The following is a 26509-nucleotide window of genomic DNA, read 5'->3' on the forward strand; positions in this document are numbered from 1 at the left end:
AACATAACATGGCGGATTTGATTATGGCTGGATCCTCGTGCGTCGAATCACACCTTTGAAGTTAAATCGATTCTAAAAGAGGAAGAAAGACGTGACAATAAAGGTGAAATGAAAGTGTAAGCATAGTAAATGTTTGCGCGTTACCTGGCCCTCCGTCTGGGGCACACCCGCCTCCACACGAGCCTCCACACGGCCCCTCTCAGGGCCGGGCTCCCCCAGATGTACAGAGCCGGCGTGACCAGCGCGTTGAGGCGCGCCATGATGGCGAACAGGTTGGTGGCCTCGTTGCGGGAACGCAACCCGGCCCGGGTGAGCTGCCTGACGATGATGTTGACGAACGAGGGGCACCACAGGGCCAGGAAGCAGATGACGACAAACACGATGATGCGCAGTGACTCCCTCTTGTTGTCCCTCTCGGCGCTGGGCGGCTCCCGGGCCAGGTGGTTGCGGGCGATCACGTACAGCTTGACGGTCATCAGAACCTTCATCAGTGGTCAGAGTCAGAATTAGCTTTTGTATTTGTTAGTCACTTCACCGTCTTTTTTGATAGCCTTCTGTGGAATAGGCCATACCATTAGGTACACCTGCGATCCAATCCAACTGCTGTGGGGTGAACATCACTATAAAGTGCCTTGATGTCGTCTTCCAGCTCTCCCAGTCTCCAACAAAATGAAACTCTAAGGCAGGGGCGCTGCCAGCGATTTTGGGCCCCTTGAAAAGCAATCTTACTGGGCCCAACTCCACAAAATGTTGATACCGTTTTACATAAAACTATGCTTTCGATTGATATTTTCGACTATTCCCTTATTTGTGAAAGCAATATGACAGTCACTCGGTAGCATAATAATGAAATTCATGTAGATTCAATAATTTGCAGCAACACTGAAACCCGAAATGCCAAGACCATACTTTTCATGATATAACTGAATTTAAAATCCTCAAGATTAATTACCAGAAAATTCAAAACTTAAATACTAAATAACCTTTTCCACTAAAAAGTGTTGCAATTATAATCGGTGGAGAAACAAATACTCTGCAACCACCACCAAAAATAAAATATCTAATTATGATTTATTGTAATTTGAACATTATCATCTATAGAACACGGATAAACCAGCTGATTTTATTTCATGCAACCAAATGACATAAATTGAGTAAATCCAACACATTTTTTCAATGTAGTAAATGAAAACAAAGAAATAACTAAAATTAAAATTGAAAAATCATTTTCAAAATAAAAGATTCACATGAGTGTGTTTCAAAAACTGTTATTGTTTATAAAAGTAATTTAAAACAATAATTATATTTAAATTGTTTTCATTTTGGTTGATTAATTTCATACATTTGTAGTTTATTTTTAATGTATTTATGTAGGTATTACTTTACAGCCATGAAGGAAGGCTGAACTGCTATTTGGGAATTGTAGTTTGCTAGCTTTGTTACTCAGGAAAAAACATGTGTATTGAATTTACTCAGTTTAATTTTGTCAAGTGAATATACAAAATAAAATCATTTGGATCCCGATACATTTTTAAGTAGATGTAGAGTCTACTTTAAAAGATGTATCAGGATCCAGATGATTGTATTTCTTGCAACCACTTTGACAAAATAAAATTGAGTAAATTCAACAAAAACTTTTTTTTTGTATACACAATCGTTATTGTGACCCGTTTCCCCCCTGCATTCAAACACTCTTCATTTAATAAAAACAAACTGAGAAAAATCCCTCCGAAAAAAATGATAAAATCTAAGACCCCAGCTCTAAAAACTGAATAAAACTAACTTAATTTAATTCAAAAACAAAAAAAAAGTCAAAATTAGTTCAAAACTAACTATAATGTAAAAGCCCCAAACTATTACAAGCCTGATCGATACCCCCTTTTACCTTTTCCTTGAGCATCCTAAAGGAATCGAATCACTACTTTTAACAGTCTGTTTTTTACATGCACAAGTACTTCTACTTTTCCCAAATCTAACCTTGACCAGCACGATGATCTGCAGGGTCATGACCCCGAATGCGTTGATCTGGGCCGCCTTGGAGGTGGGCACCATGCTCTGTATGGTGAGGATGGAGTAGGTGTAGATCCAGCAGAAGACGCACACGCCGATCACCAGCGAGCGGCTGATGTAGCGGTCGTAGAAGAACGGGTGGCACACAGCCAGGTAGCGGTCAAACTGGGCGAATAGAAAGTCAAGTCAAGTCAAGTCAATTTTATTTGTATAGCCCTTAATCACAGACAGTCTCAAAGGGCTTTACATAGCCACAATCGACATCCCCGATCTTAACCCCCAGGAGGGCAAGGAAAAACTCACAAAACCTCATTAGGGGAAAAGTGAGAAACCTTGAGAAGGGACCACAGAAAGGTCAGCACGTTGACGCCGAGGAAGGACGGCAAGATGTAGAAGGTTCCGTTCCGGGACGGGTAACCTTCCTGGACGTCAAACAGGCCCAAATAGTAGACAGAGAAGCCGGTCAGCGTGTCGCTCACGCTGGTGTTGAGCATGAAGATGAAGCGGTTCTGGATGCGCAGTGAGCGGCTCGATGCGATGCCCAAAGCTACTGAGCCTGCCACCAGGACCGCGCTGGTGGCGAACAGGATGTGGAAGATGAACACCAAGAAGTCTCCCGCCGAGTCAAAATCAACTGACAGGGGGACGGTGCCGTTCAGGAGCATCCTCACGCACCCATCACCGAATATCAATGACAAGCGCCTCTGTTCCCTTTTAAAGGTAATATTCTGACCTCCAGGGGAGATTTGGAACAAAGACGCCTTTTTGTTTTTTTGTTGGGGAGGTGAAATGAAGTGCAAGTAATCACATGTGATGAGGCCTTACGACCGAGTCTCGACGGGATCTACGATTGTGTCTCCAGTGTCACTGGTGCTTGTTGACTCCTCTCAATTTCATTTTGTTTACGATGCAAAACAGGGATGTCAAACTTATTTACCTCATTTCCCTCAAAGGAGTGTGGTTCTCTAACTTTTTACACTAAGCACACCTTTATAATGACATTCTTCAAGTACCACCATCATGGCCAGGATTGAAATACAGTTGCGGAGTAGGCCTATGGGTGTTCATCAACGAGGCAGAGGCTTTGTTCCTAAAAAAAAATATATATATATTTAGAATCATATGCACACTCGGCTCCAAAAGTGTTGGAATGGCAAGGTCAATTCTTTTGTTATTTTTGTATACTGAAGACATTTGGGTTTCAGGTGAAAAGATGCATATGAGGCAAATGTTGAGAAGTCCAGCTTTTATTTCACAGTGTTTATTAAACAACTTAGAGCGAGCACCTTTTGTTTGAAATATTGGAACGGACAATATCAATTTAAATTTATGTGCAAAACATTGAATATTTTGTTCTTACAATAACTGCATCAGACTGTTGCAGTCTTCATTTGATGTTCTTTTTTCCAGGTCTTTATCACAGCCACTTTCATTTCTTGCTTGCTTCTGGAGGTTTCTCCCTTCAATCTCCTCGTCCGGTGTTGAAATGCATGCTCTATTGGCTTCAGGTCCGGTGATTGACTTGGCCAGTCTACTTTCCACTTTTCCCCCCCGATGAAGTCCTTTGTTGTGTTGGCAAGTGTGTCTTGGGTCGGTTGTTGCACGATTAAGCTTCTCCCGATTAATTTGGAGGCATTTTTCTTCTGTAAATTGTCAAACAAAATGGTGTTGCAGATTTGAGAATTCATTTTTCAGCTCCCATCATGAGTTATATCAACAATAAAGTTCCCTGTTATAGAATCAGCCACGCCAGCCCAAGTCAGGACATTACTTCACAGATGAGCATGCATGTTTTGGATCACAAGCAGATCCTTTCGTTCTCCATACTTTGGCCTTTCCATCACTTTGGGAGGGTTCATCTCGGTCTCATGTGTGCAGCAGAAAAAGCACAATGTAAACCACAAGATGGCAGCAGGAGCTTAATAGGAATGAATAAGGAGTGTTTTTTATCAAGTGAAACGCACCGGCATTTTGTTTTTCAGAGGCTTGCAGGGAGAGGAAAATTAGATAGGAAGACGGACAAAAAGGCATGTGGAAAATTCCTTTCAACTGATGTGGAGGTGTTTCAACGTACTTCACCAAAACCATTGCAAAAAATACACATTTACTTTCCTAATTTCCAGAGCTGGGCACTTGACCCTTTTTTTTGCCGGTCAGTCCCCCGACCTTCCGGCCTCGACCCACCGGCATTATTCATAAAAAGTGTCAGCCCCAACCTCGTTCTGTATGTATAAAAACGCTGAAACACCGACGAACCAAATCTTGTCCAAGCCATTGCTTTGGCCTGAAATGGTTGGAAACATGGCGGCTACGATTATAGAGGACTTTCATGAGCTGCCTTGATTGAGCGATCGAGGCTTTTATTCATTTATTTATTTGGAGTATTCAAACCAATGTAGATATAATTTAATTCCACATTCACAGAATGAGTGAATGGATTAATCAATTTATTAATTAATTACAATTTTAATCAAACATTTCATGACGTATTTATTTATTTAATTAATTCGACTTCAGCTGCATTTTGTTTGGAATCAGCAGTTGCCGTTTCCACAGCAGCCACCAGGTGTCAGTAAAGTGCTTCGGCACATCCCCATCCATTCTCGATGAAGGCGCCTGCACCGAGTAACTTCTTTCGATTTGTTATGATTGAATTGGAAAACCCTCACATGTTTGATCCAGAAGCGTGACCATTTTAACCAGTTATCCCCATTAAAGACCAGCCACGATACACTTGAAATTCGTGTTCTTCACCAGTTTCTTTGAGGCAAAACCGGTCGTTTAATGCGCTAAGAGGAGGAGCCAAATAAATAACCCTGCTTCCGCACATCTGGTGCCCACTTTCTGACCCCCATCCCAACAAGTCTGCTTGATGTAGCTCTCACTCATCTGACCTAGGAGGTCGCAGGCAGAATATCAACCAGAAAGTGAAAAAAAAACCATAGAAACTACTTAACGTTTCGTCTCATTTTATTTTTGAACACCGGGTAATGGATGATAACATCGCACGAATGACTGTGAAAAGAGAGTGTGGCTATTAAAGGATCAAATCATTGATGAATCATAAGGTTGGATAGGAATTCTTAAAAGTAGTATTTCCGCGCTCGTTCTTCGTATAAAGCCATTGCAGTTTGGGTCAGTTATACAAGACGAGGAAGAAAGTACTTCAATCGTAGCTTCATTTTCCAATTGACATTTTGGGTCATATTTGGGCCCACTGGCGAACGAAATTCGACTTGCAAAAGACGTTTTTTGGGTGGAGCGGGCATCCACCTCCCATCTTCGCAGGTACAGCTGGGAGAGAGCGAGCGGGGAGGGGCGGCCTGGTGTTTCGAACTCGGAACCCTCCCACAGTGGGCTGAGCCGTTCCTCTGTGCTGCTGCACTCCGGGTTGGTTCCTATTCAAATGTGGGTCAGGGGTGAGGAAGCGTAACGTCATAAGCTTGCAACATGGCGTCCCGAAGGCAGTGAGATGAGCAAGAGGATGGTAACGAACGCTTGAGAACCACCCTACCGATGTAAGAAGGTAATTTGAAACGACTCCTTTTTTTGTCTCCATGTGTGTCGACGTGCTTGCGAAACGGCTGCTTTTGTAAGGGGTGTGCTTGCCTTTGGTGGCTTTATAATGTTTCGCTGGCGTTTTTTCCACGGCGTGCCAACAAAAAATAAGGGGGGGGGTACGCTGGTACCGATTCTGGCTTCTTGCTGCATGTTTTCTTAACGCCGAAACCTACATGTTATCATTTATGAGCTACCTAACAATAATTAAAAATAAGCCAACAAAAACGTAACAAGAAAGGCTTTGCAAATGCTGCGCTTTACGTTGGCACGGTGGGCTTGCAAGCGATGCCCCCCTCCGGGCCAATATAGACCCAATCTTCACCAGGCGGACAAAACGACGCATTTTGATTTTCTTGGTTTCAAAACACAATCCGATCACAAGATTATCCGTATTCAACATTTACAATCTGCTCATCGGCTTCTGTTATTCTCCCCCCTTGATGATGACGAAATGGGAGCAATTGTGCGGATTCTACGCAACTGACGCAATTAGCATAATGGTCAGTAAGCTGAAGCAGTCGATACTGAATGTATGGCGCAACGTGCGTCGTTTATGTTCAGGTTAATCCACCTTTTGTGCCGCGTAGGACCAATTAAAGCAATTTAACAGCAGCGACTGGCAATTAGACTCATGCAGCAGTGTGAGTGTGCACAGCAGCGGATGCAAGCTCTCATCGCCCATTTTTGTTTTGCTCCACAAAAAGCGGTCTTAGTAGACCTCTATCTTATTCAAACTCCAAACAATTTATTCGTTGAACCATTTTCTTCTCAGGTGAGAAGGCAGCTTGGATTTTCAGGTGATTAGTGTTGCTAAAAGTACCAAGGGGCATGGCCATAATAAGGCATAGGAATGTCAGTAATGTAGGTTTCCTTTACTGGCTCTTGTTTTTGTGTAACCGACTTGTTTTGCGGTGGTTTGTAATTTCTCCCTTAGCGGCAGTTTCAGATGGCAAACATTACGCCACATGCTTATGCATATACAGCTTGATCACACCGGGAGGCCCAAGCTCACGCTGACTTGAAACCGAATTGGTCAATGCACCATGTTTGTGTGGAATTTTTAGTTAAGTAGGAGCGAACCATCGTCGGATTTCAAGCCGTCTATTTGGTGTTTTATGCCTTAAATGAATGTACTAACCAATCTCATAGAATAATTACCCAAATCATTGTAACGGTTTGAGAAAAGACAAAACAAGTGGCCTTTTAAGTCGATTTAGATTACCATGACCTTGATAATTGAGAATATAAAAGACATAAAGAGACAACGGTTATTTGTAACTCACTCAACATGCAGACCGCCTAAAGGTTGTCATGTTAATAGCCTTGCCAGGCTTGAGCTTTTAAAGCCACACACAGTCAAAGTCAGAGGTCCAGTCTGGAAAGTGAGGATGACAACCCAAAGAGGACACTAATAATATCTGCACCTTGCATGTAAACATTTTTTTTATCCCATTAATCGATGAGATGATCCATAGAAAGATTTCTTCTAAGAGCATTTCTTTGTTGCAGCGCGAGACTATTCATTGTTACTTCACCCGCACCATAGGCCAGGCTAAAACAGGGAGCGCAACTTGTTCAGCTGTGGAAGGCGTGACGAGGTGAAAGAATGGAATACATTTTGCGTATATGGTCTTAATTAGAAAAGGCTTGTCAAGCTGCTTGGTATACTTCTCACTTTGCCTCTAGCATTTACTTATGCCGCAACATTAACAGCGGGCACACATGTTTTGTTTATTCTGTCACTTTATTTGCGAATATGGCACCTCATTAAAACTAATCAGCATACATGCAGGTGCTGGTTAGATGCAGACACCTGTGTTGCATTTTAATCGAACTCTTCCTCCTCAGAGATGATGAAATCCATTTGGCACCAAAAGGGTGACCATCAAAAAATATATGAAATAATAAAACAAAAGTTGCAGCTATGGTTTTTATGGCTTTTTTTTTTTCTTCTCTCTTTTGGCAAGCTGTCATTTTACAACCGTGGCCAAACATCTGTGGGGTGCAGCTGTTAAATGGCCAGCCGGCGTACTTTCAGTGTCGATTTAGGCTATTGCATCTGCCCAAGACGAGTCAACTGATCAGTGTGACAAGCTTAAATGATCGCTACGGACTACAAAGTGGGGCCTGGAGGTTAATTTGCGGACTGTGTGTGCCTCATGATCTGCTATCCTCTTAACACACACACATGTAGTCCCCTATGTACATTGTGATCATGGCTTACAGTGGCGTGTATAGGCGGCACAATGCATTAAGAAGGTTACTTAGGCTGTATGTTCTGCTGACATGCGTTCAAGGACTTAAAGGCTGGTGGGCCCTTGCGTCCATACAAGACATGCGTGTCCTGCACCGCCTGTTGGGGGACAATTTGATTCGGTCCGTCTCCAAAGTAACCTGAGGCAATCTTGTTGTTGTTGTTGTTGTTATTGTTCTTTAAGAAAAAGAAGAATCGGCCTTTGGAATGTATTTCGAAATAGCCACCAGGTTGTGCTGCGTTGAAAAGGTGGAATTGGAGGTGGTAGATGTGTTTTGGTTTTAAAAAATGGCAAAGCAGTTAGCTTCTGGTCATGTGGGTGTGCTACTTTTTTTTGGGGTGTTTGCGCAGGGGTGGGGGGGCATTCTGACCAATCTTACCTCACCAACAAAGTTCATTCTTCTAAGAACAGTCACGTTATCCTACCAATCATATGTTCACTAACTAGTTGATTGCTTTACTTCCTCACAAACAGCGTTACTGCAAAGATGTGCAGCTGCTGGGCATGATTTACTTCTGATTGTTCATTTTGGTATAACCAAATGAGACTTGATCTTTCTTTCTTTTATTTTTTTAATGAATACTGTAGATAAGGATATTGTTACCATGAGTCCTTTGTGCTAGAGTTCACAGATCTGATTGGCAGATGTTTGTGGTTCATGCAAAATCGGTGATTGGTTGTAATATAATTTTTGTCGTTCGATCAACGGCATCGTTTATTGGGGCTGCAAAATCGGACATTAGAGCAAATCTCTTTCACTGCAGGGATGTTTTGTGCTGCAGTCGTTAATAATTCAAGGTTTCTCAGCATATGCATTTTATATTTTTATTTTCCACTTCCTTCCCCCCATTATTTGTAGTATTTTTATTTTTTGTGGCTGGGTGAATTTCGTAGGTTTATTTATTATCGTAACAATGTCCCGCGAATAGCAGGGGTCGACTGTATAGTGACTGTCAAGTTGTTGAAATAAATTGGATGCATTGGTCCATCTTCTGATCGCATCGGGCATGTTGTTTCTTTTTTTGGGGGGGGGTTATAAGCGGTTGCTTCATAGATTGACTTATTTGTTGTGTTCAGCTACACCACCATTCGAAGGACGGAAACTGGGCGGGGGTTGGAAAGCTGCACCTTGTGATGTTGGGTGTTCATATGGCAAGAGTGTATATTAAAATAGTGGCAATTGTCTTACTTTTTGCGTTTGAGTAAACATGATACTTGTTTCTCTGGTTATATAAGCAGAAGGGGGGCGGGGGGGCGGTCGCATAAGTGGTATGCATGAGTAGTACTAAAAACTGAACATCGGGCTCCAGTTGAATGAAGTCTGTCACCACGCAGTACAGTCGTGTAGTAGTATATTACAGCTCAGTGGGTCAGCTTGACAGCAATCGTGCAGTCCCAAAATAAATAAAACAGTGTGCATATTCTTTGCATGTATTTTCAAAATATGCTAACATTTTAAGCAAGACCGCTATTAGTCATTCGCCATTAGGATCCCAAATCATTACCAGGAAACCTCCACTGTGCGGGAAATAAGATTGTTGCTAACGTGAGCACCACAGTTGACGGTGGCGCTATTTAAATGTTTTAAATAATTGCTGAAATGACCCTGAATGTCACTGAATACAGTGTCAATACCTTTTGAAATTGGTAAAACTGTTTTGTTTGCCTGCTTGCACTGTTGGCATGCGCATACGCCAAAAATAAAACTATGCATACTCAATGTTTTATTTTGAATTCATAAAGGTTGTAGATAGTCTGGACGTGCTGGATGTCACCCTGGATGTAGGCTGTAAGTCTAGTCTACAAGCCATTTTTAGCAGTGCTGAAGCACCAAATAACAACAGCGAAAACTTCCTTCAAAATATCCTGTCTTTAACTTAAAAAAGAAAGCGGATCACAAATTCTACTCAGTGGAGTAGCAATTTCACATGTGGAACATTGTGGGTGAATAATTTGAGCGCTAAACTGCCTGGTTTCATGTTCAATCACAAATACAAATATAAAATCCCATTTTAGGGAAGTGTGGAATAGAACAATTAATTTTGTGTTTAACTGAATCTCCCTAAAAAAAAAAAATCTATTTAATTTCCAAACATCCGTCGCTGCTCCACTGTGGTTGCTTTCCGAATTTAAAAACTGCAGACCCGTTGCCTGTTCCAGAGATCACAGCTTCAAATTTTTGCTTCCCACTAGTTTCAACAGGTTATTGTGACAGTCATTTGGGTAATTTTGCTCTCTTTACGTGTGTGGCCTAAAAGTGACGTCATTGGGCATCGCCTCCATTTTGGTCCTCCTTTCTTTGGTAAACCAACATGCGCCATAATGCCGGTGGGTACTTGTAGTTTACTTTTTTTTGTTAATGTATGAACAAATATGTGCTCTACAACCAGGCTTAATAAGTTGCAGCTTGAATAAACGGCAAGCATTTTTGTGGAATCCCAACAGTCCGTGCATGTGCTTTTCATTTTCACTCCACTTTTTCAACTGTACTTAAAACAATCTGTACATTTAACTTGTTTTTATTTATGAATGGTGCTCCGATCAATCGGCCACTGATCCGATTCCTGTTGAAAAGTGCCTGATTGGCATATATCCATAAACGTCGATGTCAAAATCCAATCACGCGCCGATCGTACGTCGCAGCTTGCAGCCAACTCGAGACCAGCCAGCGTGCGGTGTAGCCTCCCCTCCCCCTTCCCTTCACACTCCACCTTACTGACCAAACCCGTAACTGAATCGTAATGTTTGGGCATTTTCTGCACTGTCTATTTGAATTGATATTTGTTTAAGTAAAGGGTTGAAAATTTGGAATAGAGTTTGAGTGTTGTTTTTTTTTCTCTTTAATTTAAAAACAATCAGATTAATCAAATAATTAAGAGTAATTGACGGATTGATTTTATTAAATTAATTGTTAGTGCGCAGCTCTGAAATTGGAAAACGGGCAGCAAATCACTGTGACCGGTATGGCCGATCGCATTCATGGATGGTCGTTTTTGGAATCAGTAGCGTGAAACACTGATGTGCATACGTATATACTGTGTGTTTGTATCCCTTTCTGAGTCGCCAGTGCCGACAGAGTGACATGACTCCCTCCTCTCTTTCTATGTCTCGCTAGTTCTCTGTATGTTAATGTTTGGCCTCTGCCCTAAAAAAAAAAAAAATCCACTGAATGCTAAACTAATACATATCTTATAACCATGGCTCTCAAAACTTAGAAGTATTTTCAGTTCATGAATTAAGTCCTGTGTCCTCCAGCGTTGCACTGTATTTGGAATTGATTGCACATTCCTGTTGTACATCCCTATGACCAGCAAAAATAATCGCATCTCTGTAAAGTTTTTTTTTTAATTAATTTATTTTTTTTAGCATTATATGAATTGTGGTCATGGCTCGCCAAATTAGATTGACTTTACTCTTTATCGACTATTTGTGAACAACCCCGTTTTTGAATCATGTGTACATAATCTGTCGGTTTGAATAGACTTGTAGATGAGCCATGTGTGAGATGGAGCCTTCTCTTTTCTTCCCTGGCTACACAACACTGGCACATATGGGGTACGCAGCGGCCATTGGCCCCCCTCCTGTGATGAAATGGACGCGGCTCTTTTCATTCCGTTGCACCCTGGGCAGGACTTGTTTGTCTGCAACACGGATGAACTGCCTGACACACAAAATGAGTCTTAATTGGAAGGTTTTGACCCTACCCGCAGTGGAGCTACTGTAATGCATGCATTTCCCTCTTCAGGCATGCACCGCAGGGGGTCGTGTCTCCTCACTCCACACTGGCGTTTATATACAACAGTCAGATTACATAATTTCCCCGGCAGATTACTCTCGGAATCTAATCAGTGTTAAATTTTCCCGTAGATGCTGGGAGTCAAGTGTAGATGGCTTATTTATTTATTTTCCAATGGATTGTGTTCTCTTTGGAACCACAATTCCTCTTCAAATCAAGAAGTCTCAAGTTGCCGCATTAAATCAGTCTCTCTGGGTTTCAATCCATATACTGTAGTATGTGGGTACCTGGCACGGCCTTCTGTTTTCTGCTTGCCAATTTATCGTATCAAACGGGTCTAAATAAAACATTTTCATCAGTGGTTTTTCATTTATTTTATTTTTATTTTTTGTCGTCAGCGTGCTACCTCCTGATTTACCGCCTCGTAAGCGTTTGTGGCATAGGAGTTAAGCAGCTAAATCGACCACTTTTTAGTCGTTTCTGTCGACTGAAAATTACATTACGGTTGCTCAAGGCTCAGGCAACAAACAATCAGGGCTCATCTGTTTTCTGAAATTGTGCCATTATTGGTCTTAATCTGTGCCTTGAGAAACTGTGTCATTTTCAGTCGACAGAAGTAACAAAATGGCCGCCCCCTGAGATGTACAAAAACGGGTGTCTTTTACTGCTTAACTCATATTCCACAAACACAATATTAATCAGAAGGCCATGTTCCGACTAGTGGGCCTGCGTAGAACAAATTCTTGTCAAGAAAATTTTGGGGTTGACCTCCCCTTTAAAGAGTCTTCCTAAGCCAATCATTAAACGGGTGTGTAGATTTCTGCCTGACGTAGCACATATTACTCGGGTGTAAGGAAACCCAAGCTTGAGGATGTTCAAAAATGGGCATAGCTCGGCTGCTGTCTTTAATCTCCTTATTGTGAGCTTGCCTTTCACTCATGAGGGAGCGGGCCAGAGATTTGAAGCGCTGCTAATTGCTGCAGTACCATGCGTAGTCCGTCTTGGCTCAGCCTTGCCGTGCAGACCGCTGCCTGCCGTGTTGAAATGGCTCGGAGGTGGTTGCTCACTGTTTGTATTTCAAACTGGCTTTGTACCATCCCCCTAACCCTTCCCCCCTACTCACTCTGCCCACCAGCAATACTCTCAGGGTGTTGTAAGTGCACTGTCTTCATGATTGGCCGTGTGTGTGTGTGTGCGCGCAAGCCCGAGCTGTGGGTCTCTACATTTGTCTGTCTTTCCCCTTTTGTCTTCCTCTGTACATCTGCCTCTCTTACCTATCACCTGCGCAATATACCATTGCGCGCTGACTTTCCAGTCCCTGATTGTTGCTAAATGTAGTGACTGCTCAGGCCACTGTAAATATGAGCGTGTTTCTTCAGTTGAGGCTTGTCGTCTTTTCTATTGGATGTAAGCAGATGACCTTTCGCAGTAGTAGGGTGTGTTTTGTTATTGCGCCACAGGACTTTGCCTCACCTCTGCCCTTTCACCAGGCTCCCGGGCCTCTGTTCTGGAGATTAGTACCACGGCCCACTGCGCCCTCCGTCACCTTGGCTGTATAAAGTTTGCTGCAGTGCTCTTCTTTTAATCCTTGAACACCTTGCAGGGGATGCCACATCGGGAAGCGCTGAAGGGTCTTTTAGATAATACTGTTTCTGAAAATGTATTAGACTTGAGATGTTTTTAGGACATTTTTGAAGTTTGACATATTTTCAGATGAAATGTGGGAGTCATTTTTTTTTTTTTGTGGATACTGTTTTCATGTTAATTTGTACTGCACCATTCATAGACGAGACAAATCCATTGTGCTTCACAGAAAGATGTAACAAAAATCCCAATGATCATTTTGGCTTCATGTGCACCCTTTCAAAAAATGTAAATATTTTGATCCATGTCATGTATACGGACTAAATGAAGTAAAAACAACGAACACCCAGAGCTGTGATGTTGCCCGTTATAATTGAGAGGTAATTTACTTGCATTTGCTGTTGTGTGTGCGTGTGTCCCCACCCCCCTCCCTCTGATATCTGATCACATTTTTTTCTGATCATCTCTGTCACGTCTGAGCACACACCCCTATCAACCTAACAGTAGATGGCCGAACGAAGTCAAGGTTGACGTTAAACAGCGGGGTCCTTAAGAGTTTTCAGAGTGACGCTGCCCCTCTATCATTAAGTCACGGCCTGTTTTGGAAAAGGTCAAAACTGCAGGCAAGGTAAACCGATCCGCTGGCTGCGGCTTGAAGGGCAACGTCTACCACTTAAAGCACCCCCCCCTTCCCCCTTTGCGCTGCCTTCACTTGGTATGTGGGACTGTGTTTGGTCAGAGCACGTCTTGTTTCTTAAGGGTCAATAATTCCTTTAGGCCCTCCAGCCCAGCTATCTTGACATCTCTCAGCTTCTCTGCCAGGACCCACCATGCCTTTTAGGAAAGGGATTAGAAAATGCAGGAATTAACCCTGCTGGAAATCCAGCACCAATTATGCAACCGTACCCAGTTGTGGATATTAATCAAAGTACAACATTTCAGTCAATGCTTGATGCATCCTGGAGTTTATGCTTGGCCAAGATAAAAAAATAATAATAATAAAAAGCTACCCGACTCACAGATGGAGCCATAATGATGGTGCAGGTCTATTGGCAACCCCCACCTCCTGTGCTATTAAGCCTGTTGGGCATCACCAAAGGAAGAGGAGCTAGGCCTACACGTGTCCCACCCTTGCTGCATATAGATCAGCCGTAATCCATTAGCAGCTCCCTGGAATCCAGCCGGCAGAGCACAGCACAGCACCGGAGGGGCCAGGGGGAGCTGGTAGCCATGTGGGTGATGGTGTTGGAGGGGGATGAGAAAATGAGGGGGGTGGGGGAGTTTTTTTTTTTTCTCTCTCTCTCTCTCTCTCTCCCCCTCCTGTGCTTCCTTCTGTATGCTGGTCCTAGCCCACTTTTATGTCTGTTTGGTCGGAAAGCCTCAGAATGCCCTTACATATAGAGACCGCCTAGGAGTAAGGAAGATGCTTGAGTGTTAACAGTGTTTGGCGTTTTGGTTATCATCATGGGAACAGGTCTTTCTTTCCCCCGTTGTCACCCGTAGAGGTCATTGCCACACTCCCAGGTAGCACATTAGACGATTTAACTGCAAATTTGGCTGATACTGCATTTTCATCATTGGCTCGTTATGATGCGGTACATGCCGAGGAGTTTGAACTCTTCCTGTGCCGTCTGCATGCCTGCTGGGAGATCTGGGAATGTTGGGAGGCTAGATGAGAGATAGAGATGGGGGAGGGGATGAAGACCACGAGTCGAAGTGTCAAAGCAGAGGAGGCAAGCCCAGGCCTGGACCTGGCGCTTAATGATCACTTCAGCTGATTTCTATCAGCCAGACCAACAATTCTAACGGCGCCAGACACCTCCAGTTATCAATTCCTGCTACATTGAAGTTTTATTCCAATCCTGGGCTAACAGAGCAATTATTTGCACGGGATTGGAACATGTCGAGTTACCGACGGGCCGAGAGCTCCTTATGTAGCCATCATAGTTTTTTCTATAAACCGTCATTTTCCAGACTACAAAGTGCGACTGAATAAACCCATTTAGGCCAGAAGCGCCTGGCGAAACATTCCTCTAAAAACTGAAGGTTTCCCGGAAATTCAATGCCAACGTGGCTTTACTTATTATTTTTAAAAATCAACAAACCTCCCACAACTAAAAGCTAATAAAACAAACTACCAATGTCTAAATAATACAGATCTCTCTGTGAACGGTTCACAGGATGTTGACAAAGTTACAATTCCCAAATGCTCCTCTTACTTCAATCCAAAATTGTAAAGAAATAAATAATAAAATAATAATAAATCTGCGTCAGTGCAAGAAAATCACTATTTTCAATATACAAAGTGTCATTTGATGCCTGTAAAAATTTGTGTTCTGTTAATGATTCAATCAAAAATGTAAAAATAAAGTGGCAATGCAGGCAAGGCCCCATTTTCATTAAAAAAGTGTCAGTACAATCACAACATGTGATGACTGTAACAATTTGTTGGGTCCCTTTACTCATTCAATGAAAAAACAAAAAAGTCAGTGCAAGAAAAGCACTTTCATTGCCCGCGCTGGGGTGCGTTGGGTCTGTTCACGAGAGTGGTTCCAATTACACAGTGCGCCCGAGTTCTCCAGTACAAAATGTGACAAAATACCTGCAACAGTGTAGCATCTGTGGGAATATTTACATTCAACCCTGGGGTGCGGTTGAAATAACGTCTGTGATTGTGGTAATTATCCACCCTCCATTCTGTTCCAAAGCCTTTGAAATCTTGGCCGACATCGTCATTGTCTACAAACTTGTCGGAACCATATATCACGAGCGACTGGTTCCACTGGTTCAAAGTCCACAAGCGCGTCTACCATCACTTATTTTAGAACTCCCGTGAACGTCTGTCTGCCATGACTGCTCGAAAAACATTGGCCGCTTCATATTAATAGCCAAATACGGATATTTGCAAAGAAAGGGGTCACATTTTTTTTCTTTTTTTTAGAACAATATCCCAAAATCCTGTCATCTTTAGCTAGCCACACCCGTCGTCAGTTGCTAGCAATGGTGCGGGAGGGTTGCCAAACAAACTGCAGAGATGGCTGTATTTATGGCACTCGTTCACTATGCTCGTTAAACTCAACTCTATATACTTACCATATTTTTACTCTTCCATATCCTCTACATTAGCTTGTGTTACCTTTTCCACACTTTTTCCTCCTGGCTTGCGCAAAATTGATCACTGCGAAAATCCTGCTTTTGCAAATGTGATGTTTGAAAGATCCACAAGACAGTGAGACCGTGGAAAGTGATGACTATAGGGTGATAGCTGTAAAAGTGTTTTTTTGTAGACAAAAAGTTGTCCTTTTCTGTATTCATGAGTTTCTGTGAATGTGTCCGAATAAATTCCCACACTATACAACAGACCCAAACAAGGAAGCATTCAAGTTGTAGTGCTGTACTTTTTCCACAGTGAACTGTGGCTTACTTATTGCATTTTCTCTGCAGTTTAGAAACATTCAATCACTCTGTTGCCATCGCGCTGACATGGCTCATATCCTCATGTACAGTTTACGCCGCTTGAGGTAAGCAGCACTGTATAATCTCTTGTAATGCAGTACACAGTGTTCTGAGGGGCATTAATGATGTGCATCCAGAATGCCCGGGGCTTAAGGAAACATGTCAATGGTGAGTCCGGGCCAGAAACCATTGATTCACCTAAAGCTGATTTGCCCACTGCATGGCACTGACTTTAATTATACTCATGGCCAACTACTTGAATTTTTTTTCTTGTTAAAGTATTCACTGATGCAATGTTTTTTTTTTTCACACAAACTTAGCTTTTGAGTACTCACTGAGACCAAGCATTGACACAATGTAATTATGTATTGCAATTGTGATTGAAAAAATTTCAAAAACACTTCCTGTTCTTGAACATGGCATAAGTGTCACTTAAATATAACTTTTTAGAGCAACAACTGGGGCTGGACAAATATGATTTTTTTTTAATGAATATTTGGCTGAATAAAATTCAGATGGCAGAGTAATTAGAAAATATAGAATGAACAAAGGAACCTTTTTTTTTGTTCCTTCATGCGTACAAAAGTAAAAATATGAATTACAGGATGAGCATTTCACTGTTGTACAATATTTTATTCTTTTAGTGATTAACTTTACAACTGAGAGAAAAATCGGCAAAAATCTGCCGTTTTTATTTTTTTTATTTTTGTCCGTTAATTTTGAGTGGGAGTTAAATGTTTGTCATATCTATCTTGTAATGTTTAAAAAAAAAAAAAGGCCAACTTCAAACTAGCTAATATCGTCCAGTTAAATAGGCCAGACGATTAATCGGGAACATCACAAATAATTTGAAAAACAGCATAAATATCTGACATTGCTACAGTGATACAAGCTCCAACAAAACAATTCCATTTTTATTACTATTCCAACTTTGTCTTTTCCCATCTAAAAAGAAATGGCACAATGTTTCCTGTTTGTCTTTTATTGTATTCCATACATTTAAGTGTGTTCGGCACCATGCACTATCATGGCTGTTTTGTAGGTTAAAAATGAATGGTGTCCTAATTGTAGAAATGAGGAAAGGCCTCTCTGGAGGATCGGGTGGTGCTGTGCTTGTCTTTGCGCCACACCCTCAACCCTCTTCATTGCCCCGGCTCCTGTGTAGTTTTACCTGCTCAAGTGTCACCTAATCCCCACGCCCCCGGCGCTGCCGTGCCACCGACCCCCACCCCCAGACAATAGGGCAGAGCTGACATTACCATGACCTAATAGAGAGTAGGACGAGACGAGTGTCCAAGGAGGGCATCCCACAGAAACCAGAGTCATCTCAACGTTGGGAGTGACGAGAAACCTAGAGGAGACATCTTTTTAGGAAAGTAGTTACTTTATCCTTTCTTTTTCTCCACCCGTTTGGCTTTTGTGCCAGAACAGTGGCAAAATGTGCAATCCGAATTGGATCTATGCCGGTTTGCAATTTGGTTTAAATGCAAGATGGGAGGGTGGGCGGGGGTTTCGTGTTTCTAAGCTGACGTGATTATGTGGCACATTTGGCCAACGTCCCTGCGAGAGCTAAAGCTTATGTGGATGTACTCACAATGACGGCAATCACACATTGCAGTTTATTGACGGTTCACAGGCACTCGCTTTGTTTTCATCTCAAAGGGGTTTGATTGCCGTTTCTCTGTTTGTCGGATTGCACAAAAGGTCTTTTAATGGAGGGGTGGGGCTTGAGCCAAGAAAAAAAAAAGTATGAATCCAGAGTTTCACTTTGATAAACATTGTGAGATTGATTTGAATGTTAACCCGAACAGAAAAATTGAACGTTGTACACGATTGGTCTGCCATTCTTCGAGAAACCTTCTTGTACTTTTTCTATTGTCTACAATAGAGTGGCGACCCGAAACCCCAAACTCATCACCTTTTGTTCTCGGTCTTTACAGCTTCAGGCGCCGTTGGTGTAGGAAGAGAGCGAGCAAGACGGAAGGAAAGAAGGAAGGTGGAAATGGAACTGCCAAATCATGCCAAACAACTGCTGCTGCAACTCAACCAACAGAGAGCCAAGGGTTTCCTGTGTGATGTCATCATCGTGGTGGAGAATGCGCTCTTCCGCGCCCACAAGAACATCCTGGCGGCGAGCAGCATCTACTTCAAGTCTTTGGTCCTCCATGATAACCTCATTAACCTTGACACGGAGATGGTCAACCCCTCTGTGTTCAGGCAAGTTCTGGACTTCATCTACACCGGTAAGCTGCTCTCGTCGTCGGACCAGGGCAGTGAGCAGAATTTCAGTGCCCTCTTAACTGCAGCCAGCTACCTCCAGCTCCATGACCTCGCTGCCCTGTGCAGAAAGAAGCTCAAGCGCAGTGGTGGGAAACCTGTGCCCGGTAAACCTTCCACTCCTGGTCCGCTTAGCCGCTTACGCCTCAATAACCAGCGCCTTTCCTCTTCCACGCCTGCTGGGCCCAACAACCACTATCGTCCCACCCCTTCAGACGCCGACCAGCCACAGCCCGATGAAGGCCTTCGGGACAAGCTCTCTGACGACGAAATGTATATCGGCAGCTCCGGGAGGAACGGCAGCGGTGGGAACGCAAGCAGTAACGGTAACCTCAGCAGCGGGGGAAGCGCAGGTGAACCCGATCTCGGCCTAGACCTGACCAAAAAGAGCCCTCCCTCGGCCGGCACAGTCACAGACGCACTGAGCCCCCATAGCAACTCCCAAGAATCCCCTCAATCTGCCTCAGTATCCACAACCAACAGTGCCTCACTGGACGACTCATCGACCACCCTCCCCAGTGCAGACATTTGCAACTCGGACCCCGCTGAGCTGAACTGCATTTCTAAAGCCGAGAACACCCAGAACGACGGACCCCCGCCCCAGAAGAAGTATCGGCAGGGTGGGCGTAAGAATGAATGGCCCAAGAAGGAGGCGTCAGGGTTGAAGTCTGAAGATCATGACAGGCCTCTAGTCAACGGGGTGATTGTGGGGCCGAAGGATGGCCGACCGGGCGGGGGCAGCGCGAGCGGCTTCAACTCCGATCAGACCCTACAGTGTAAAGACGAGGAAGAGGGAGGAGAAAACGGCCAGGACCACAGCGAAGAGAGCGGTCAGAGCGACGGAGAGAACGCAGGGGGTGGAGGTGGAGCAGGTGGGGGCCACCAGAACGCCAACTACGTGTACCGGCAGGAAGGTTTTGAGCCAGCGTTCGGAGACAACCTCTACGTGTGCATCCCCTGCGGGAAAGGCTTCCCTAGCTCGGAGCAGCTCAACGCTCACGTGGAGACGCACACAGAGGACGAGCTGTACATCAAAGAGGAAGTGGGGACCTACGTGAAAGAGGAAGACGAGGAAGAGGCCGAGGACCTTTCCACCCCCGTCGGGCCCTCCAACTTCAGCTCCGAAGCCCGCCCCTTCAAGTGCACTGTTTGCAATAAGAGCTACAAGGACCCGGCGACGTTGCGACAACACGAGAAGAGCCACTGGCTCACCCGCCCCTTCCCTTGCAACATCTGCGGCAAAATGTTCACCCAGAGGGGCACCATGACGCGCCACATGCGCAGCCACCTGGGCCTCAAGCCCTTCGCCTGCGAGGAGTGCGGCATGCGCTTCACCCGCCAGTATCGCCTGACGGAGCACATGCGTGTGCACTCCGGGGAGAAGCCGTACGAATGCCAGCTGTGCGGCGGCAAGTTCACTCAACAGCGCAACCTCATCAGCCACCTGAGAATGCACACCTCACCCACCTAGAAACGTATCAAGCCAAAGAACTCTGGGAATAGAAAACAAAACTAAACACTCGCTCGACAAAGAAATGCACATGTACACGTTCAACACAGTTCTATTCCGCTTGGTTTACGACGCCCTGGCCGAGTGAGCGTTGTTGCCATACCGGGCGATGGTAATGATGTTGTCAGTTTGAGGATTTTGTCACCATCAGTTTTAAGTGACATACGCTCACCTCTCAGGAGTTCTAGAGGGACAGTTTACTCTTTTCCCGCTTTTTCTCTCTCTGTCTCTCTCTCTCTCTCTCTCTCTCTCTGTCTCTGTCTTTCTCTAAGTCACAAAGCCGTGGCGTCACAGCTCTGTGTCTTGTGCTCTTTCAAAAGCCGATAAATGTGAATGTGGGTACCAATGTAATGTCCAGCCCTTGTCAGCCCCATCCCCTCCCCAAAAGGCTTCCTCTTCTCTACCTTTTGAAAGCTTTTTGCTGGTTGTCCACTAAACGATAGCTCAAGAGTCCCTTCTGCTCTCCAGCGCTATTCTGACCAAATAGATTCCAAGAACTCAATGAAACCAGTACTGGCAATAATTTAGCAAAGAGAGTATTTTGAACTCTGACAGCTTTACAGCCTTTTTATTTGAAGCGACGGGGCATCTTGATCCAAGTCGAGGAGGGGGGGGGTGACTGGGTTCAGGACCATCTCCATGCTTTAAACTGATAGAAGGATCCAGATGGGATCCTGTAGGGTCAAGGTTTAGTTTCAAGAGTTCTCTTCATGGCTGTTGACGGTAAAGGACGTTCACTCTTTTCCCCTCTTGCCCGATCGCGCACCCGGCCACCAGATCCAGTTAGGAAAGAGGACCCCCTTTGCGGTACTTGTTTTACTTAAAGAACTTATAATGTTTCAGTGAATGTTTAAACTGGATGGTCTTGGGTTTTTCTTGTGGATGGGAGGGATTAGGTTGGGTGGGTTTGTTTTTAAAGGGGCTAATACGAGGGTGTTTTGAACTGAACAATGTGTTCAGCGGGTACGTTTATTTTCTCTGTATAGCTTTCCTCCCCTTGAGAAAAAAAAGTCTATTTATATGGGCTTGTGACCTCGCTACCTCTGATTACTCTTACGAACTCTATATGTTGATTAGTTGAAAGTTCCTATGTAATTAATTGTAAAAAAAAAAGTGTGTAGATTATCTTCACCTGATGCTTTAACCTGCCCATCTCTCAACACAGGTTTTTAATGCCCATAGATTTTCTCTTTTATATTCTCGTTAGCAGTTGTCTACTCCAAATATAATAGCTTTCCAGGCGCCCCGCTCAGGGTGGCGCCGCCTCAAAATGTACTGTAGCGTCTTTGCGAAGGCAAGTAATGATGGTTAGTTGGTCTAGGTGTAGTGTGTTCCAAAGATCTTGTGAATGTGGAGGACAGAGCTAACTAACAAACATTGCTAGACAAGTTCAAACCAAAGCTTTTTGAAAAAAAAAATTAAGATATACTTAAGATATATAGCATACTAAATTATTTCACTTTTGATTTCGTTTATTTTTGTTCCTGTATAATACAAATTTATTAATTATATTGCAAGTCCATATAAAGAAATTCACTCTTTAGATGGAGTTTTGGCCAATGACTCTGAGACGGAGAAAGGTTGTGGTGGTTTGCAAAGGAAAGCTTGTGCTGATTGGTGGGCCGGTGAATTTTACCACCTATTTTTTTTAATTTTTAATGTCTTTAAGTCCAGAGTCCTTATCACTTTATATTCCCTAACTTTAAAAACAGGACTTGATGACATGTTCTGTTCAGACCAAAAAAAAGAAGGAAAAAAGCAAAAAAACAAAAAAAAAAATCTAGGACATATAATCAGAAATTTAATGTGAAGTTCAAGTTGCTTGTTAGTTTCTTTTGAGCCAGACTTGTGAAAACTTGTAACAAGAAGGGAGAAGCAGAGATGCACTGGACAGCTACTCATCGGTCTCTTGCTAAGATCCTTTTTGCTTGTTGTGTTCAACTGTGTCCCGTAATGGTTTTAAGTTATTCGAACCTCCCGATGCTTTACCTCATCAGTGAGCATATGCTTGAAATCGGGCCGTCGTTTGTTGTAGTCGGCGCCACTCATCGTCACGAAAGCCTGTCCAGTGTATCCACTCTTAAGACTTACACTGTGGACCTTCACTACAAGTTTTTGGTATAGGCATTCCATTTTTTGTTGGTTGGTTTAAGTGTCTTCTTGTTTATTTTTTTTTTATTTTTTTGGGGGGGGGTGGTTTCTTTGTTGCCCTCGTGGTCTGTGAATTTATCATGTAGCGACGCAGCCACAGTTACAACTTGCATCCTGGATTCCTGCGTTAGTTACGACTTGGTCATGTTGGCTGTTGCGCGATTACTAGTTGGCTAGTAATTGCACGGTTGGTCCATGTTGCTTGCTGTAAACCACAAACGTGCATCCATCCTCTGGTGGAAGATGGAGTCCAAGGTGCATTGCCTTTTTGTACCTGTCAGCAATTGATAGAGTGCAGCTCGACGTCTGTCATTCAAAAGATGCTTTTTTTTTCGTACAAGATATCCAGCCATTGCTGCAAAAAAAAAAAAGAAAATACTTTGTAGCTGCGTTTGAATGCTTGCTTGTGGGACATTACGAAGAAAAACTCCAAACTGTGACCATACTACTACTAATACTACTATTACTACTAGAACTACTACTATACAAATACTTCAGGGATAGTTCTGCATCTGTGAATGCAGGCTCTCAGCTACATTTGTAAGACATAGTATTGTATCAATTTCTCTGTATTTTAATTATGGGGGGGGGGTGTTAAAGCAAAACACTAGTTTCATACATAAAAACAAATAAAGGGTGTGGGGGTGGGTGGGCGATTTCAACTAACACAAAGAGCCTTGACAAAAGGTGAGGCAGCTCAAACAAGTCTACATTTTAGTTGAGAACATGCCATGTTCGTGAATAGTTGCAAACTTGTACAAAAGAACTAAGAAAAAAAAAAAGAAGCTCATACCCAAAATCCACAAACTATTTTTTAAACCAAAGCACATTTGAATGACTATGGAACCGTGTGTGGCTCGGAAAAGAAAAAAAACGTATGTATTTATCTCATTGTTTACAAACATTTACAGTTTTTACAGACCTCAAGTCGAGGCCCGGCCAGTCAGAGTTGTATTTTTTTAAACCCCCCCCCACCCCACCTCACTGCTGCTCCACAGAGGTTGCTGCCAAAACAAAAGCATGGGGAAGACTGCTGCATATTCAATTAGGGGGAGGGGTGTGTTTGGTTTTAGGTGCACTAACCCCACCCTGTGCCAGCTGGCTTTTGGGGTGACCCCGTGCCCCAACAACCTCCTCCCCCTCATGCCCTCTGGCCTGTCTGGGGGGTGGGCAGTGCATCCTTGATGTGTTTATCAAAAGGCATTGTTTAGTGGGGCTCTTTAGCTGCGTGTGGTGCATATCCGTGTTTGCCCACATGCACTTGACGACTGCCTCCTGGCGCTCTTCAGTTGTGGGAGGGGCCGTGGGTGAGGTCGCAAGCTTTTTTTTCCTCTTCTTTTTTTAATCACATCAGGTTGTTGGTAGCTTTTGATTTTGTCCACTGCATGTACACAAGAATGATCTTCTAGTCTTAACTGTGAATGTTTTTTTTTTTATTAAAGCTGCCTGTGTTCGGTGGGTCAAAGCAGCACAAACCTCTGGCTGGCTGAGCCTCCTTACAAAGTTGGTGCAAACACTTATTGACAGTGTTTTTTTTTTTCTTTTATCAAATGTCTATTGTCAGTGATGAATGTATTTATTTACGGTCTTGCCCTCACCTCTGCAAAATTTAGCTCAAAGTGTGAGACTGGGGTGGAGGCAGGACCCCCCCATTTCTTTTTTCTTTTTTTTTTTTTTAAATATTTTTGAGGATTTCAAGCTGAGAATCAAAATTGCGACACAAAACAGCCATTTACTGCATTCTGTGATGTTTTCTTGGATTCATTTTTTTTTTTTTTTACTTTTAAGAAAATGGTCAATTTCTCACTTTTACCTGAACGTCTATCGAGTTTTATTTCATGTAAATCTCTGCGGATGTTTTTTATTTTATCTCTTTTTAACCATCACATGTTGTCACACAACGCCTCATGAGGTGCGTATTTAATTTTTTTTAACTCGCTCTCCCTGGGTGTTGCCTTGCTTCTGCCATTTGTTTAACCTCCCAAAATATAAGCAACGACCTGCACGTCATTCACTCGCCTCTTCATTTACTGGATACTTTTTTTCTATCTCAAACGACTCTCCGCGTCTGCATCTTTAGCACGTTAGTTCCATGTTCGAGTCCCCCCCCCTCTTATAGAACCAGAGGGCGAGATAGCTTTACTAAATGCACTTTGTATGTTATTCAAAAGCTTGAGGTCGGCCCGGGGTGCTCGCATATCAGTTCCCGCTGAAGCGACGGTTCAACCGGTCTCCCTCATCTCCTACCTGTGTTTAATGGAAAGATAATTTCTTTATGCAGTGTTACAAAAGCTTTAAAAAGAATACGTTTATACAAAGTCAAGGAACTGGAAGTGGAGTTTGGCTCTTAGGCCCCGTTACTTAGTTGCTTTACACAGCCATTATTGTTCGAAGTACCTGGTCAGCTGATGAGTCACCTGCTTCACCTTTTTTATTTTCTCTTAAATTCTTAGCTAAAATGTGTCCCCTTTGTAAAATAGAGACCACTATCCATCTGTTATCTCGTCAGTTTGTTAGCATCTCATTCCGTCGGCTGCGTCAAATGTGGCGCGCTTTCAATTTCTCTCGGTTCTGAGGTGAGCCGGTACCGTGCAGTGGAAAAGCCGCCAAAGCTTTTCACGTTTCCAGCTCCCCTTTTGTTGGCGTCGATCACATGTCCGTCCTCTTTCCGCATTTTTACCTCTGGGGGACTAAACCAAAGCCATTCTTAAATATTGACAAGGGCCTCCGATGCCATTAAACCTCATCTTAAGCTTTATTGTCCCTCGCTTTATTGCTCGTACACCCGAACCACAGCTTTTCAACTCCTAACTCAACTAACGCACAGGTGCATTTTACATTTCAGTATTTACTACTCATATTGACTCAACACCAAAATACCTCAGTGCTTACAGAAATGTGCGCCCGTACTCCATTACTCCTTATGTTATTTTTCCGTCCATCTATAACCAAACTGGCGAGGTACCGCTGCAAGGTATATCCACATCACTTTGTGGCCGTTGCCAGAAACACGCTAAAAACTGTTAGCAAAGTTACCCGTTGAGTAGCTTCTCGAGCTCCCGCTTCGGTTTGTTTACTTTGGGGAAAAAGTGCTCAATAATGTATCAGGATCTGCGAGCAGAGAAGCTCTGTATCGTACGTGTCGGGCCTTTACTGCTGAATAATTAAGCATCAGAAGCTCTCCTGTTTGCAAAACAAGCTGTCCATGTAAAGATACGCACAACTCTTTCTACCCGTGCAAACAAACCATCTAGACTTCCCGATGCTAGCTCACACGCACACATCAGTATTGAAGGTGATTTCCTGTGACCCTTTCGTGGTTTTGTTGGCAGCACCCAGGCTGGGCTCTCTCTCTCTCTCTCTCTCCATGTCCACTCACTCGTCAGAGAGCTCTCGTATTCAGGTCAGAGCCGCCGCCGTGTATTGCCAAGGGGCTCGCAAATACTCTCAAGTGTCATAAAGAAAGTGTACTACAGCTGACCTCAGCATTCATAACCTTGCAGTCTTAATGTACAGCGTTGAGGAAAATAAACTGTTATTTTACAATCTTTTCATTAAAAGCCTGATTGAAAACCAAACTTGATTGTGGTTGAGTTTATTTTTTGTCCTACAATATTTGATAGACACTTGGAATTTACCAAACGCGTGGGGAAAATGAGCTGGTCCCAACTAAAAACTGTTTGGTGCAAACACAACACTGCTAACTACCAAAACATCGCCATCCCAAACTTGGTGGTGGCAGTAACATAGTTTTTAAGCAGTTTTCTTTGACTGAAACGAGAGAATTATGAACAGTTCCGAATAGCAGTGAGTTTTGGCACAAATCTTTATTAGCCTTCTGCTAGAAATTAGTTTAAAAAAAAAAAGTCAGTAATAACCCATTAGTACAGCGGAACTATTTGTTAATCTGCGCACTTAAAATTGATGGCAGGTGTGCGCTTACTCCAATTGAACATGGATCGGAATGGG

At 43.3% G+C, this 26509-nt stretch overlaps 2 protein-coding genes across 3 annotated transcripts; one reads left to right on the top strand and one right to left on the bottom strand.

Annotated features, from left to right (window-relative positions):
- Positions 1-140: 140 nt before the first annotated feature.
- LOC148343895 (sphingosine 1-phosphate receptor 3-like) lies at positions 141-2675 on the bottom strand. The gene is made up of 3 exons (XM_088303677.1): positions 2365-2675; positions 1978-2191; positions 141-482 (listed from the first exon to the last, which is right to left on the bottom strand). Exons 1-3 carry the CDS (start codon positions 2673-2675, stop codon positions 141-143), a joined length of 867 nt encoding a protein of 288 aa, XP_088159803.1.
- A 2706-nt stretch (positions 2676-5381) lies between these two features.
- hic2 (hypermethylated in cancer 2) lies at positions 5382-23161 on the top strand. 2 transcript variants are annotated; one of them, XM_088291227.1, is made up of 2 exons: positions 5382-5536; positions 18543-23161. In XM_088291227.1, the coding sequence occupies exon 2, from the start codon at positions 18605-18607 to the stop codon at positions 20348-20350; it is 1746 nt and encodes a 581-aa protein (XP_088147353.1). In that variant the 5' UTR covers positions 5382-5536; positions 18543-18604; the 3' UTR covers positions 20351-23161. The 2 variants fall into 2 exon arrangements, with proteins under 2 accessions (XP_088147353.1, XP_088147361.1); XM_088291235.1 differs by having other exon boundaries at positions 5434-5528.
- The last annotated feature ends 3348 nt before the right edge of the window (positions 23162-26509 follow it).

Source organism: Idiotropiscis lumnitzeri, chromosome 1 (genome assembly GCF_059441095.1).
Source record: "Idiotropiscis lumnitzeri isolate Australia: NSW breed Sydney's pygmy pipehorse chromosome 1, RoL_Ilum_1.0, whole genome shotgun sequence".
Classification (NCBI taxonomy): Eukaryota; Metazoa; Chordata; class Actinopteri; order Syngnathiformes; family Syngnathidae; genus Idiotropiscis; species Idiotropiscis lumnitzeri.

Excerpts from the sequence above, each read along its gene's own strand:
- LOC148343895 (XM_088303677.1), bottom strand. The coding sequence starts at position 2,675 with ATGCTCCTGAACGGCACCGTCCCCCTGTCAGTTGATTTTGACTCGGCG. Across the intron at positions 2,192-2,364 it reads CTCGGCGTCAACGTGCTGAC|CTTTCTATTCGCCCAGTTTG; the intron begins CTTTCTGTGGTC and ends GACTTGACTTGA. Across the intron at positions 483-1,977 it reads AGATCATCGTGCTGGTCAAG|GTTCTGATGACCGTCAAGCT; the intron begins GTTAGATTTGGG and ends CCACTGATGAAG.
- hic2 (XM_088291227.1), top strand. The coding sequence starts at position 18,605 with ATGGAACTGCCAAATCATGCCAAACAACTGCTGCTGCAACTCAACCAA.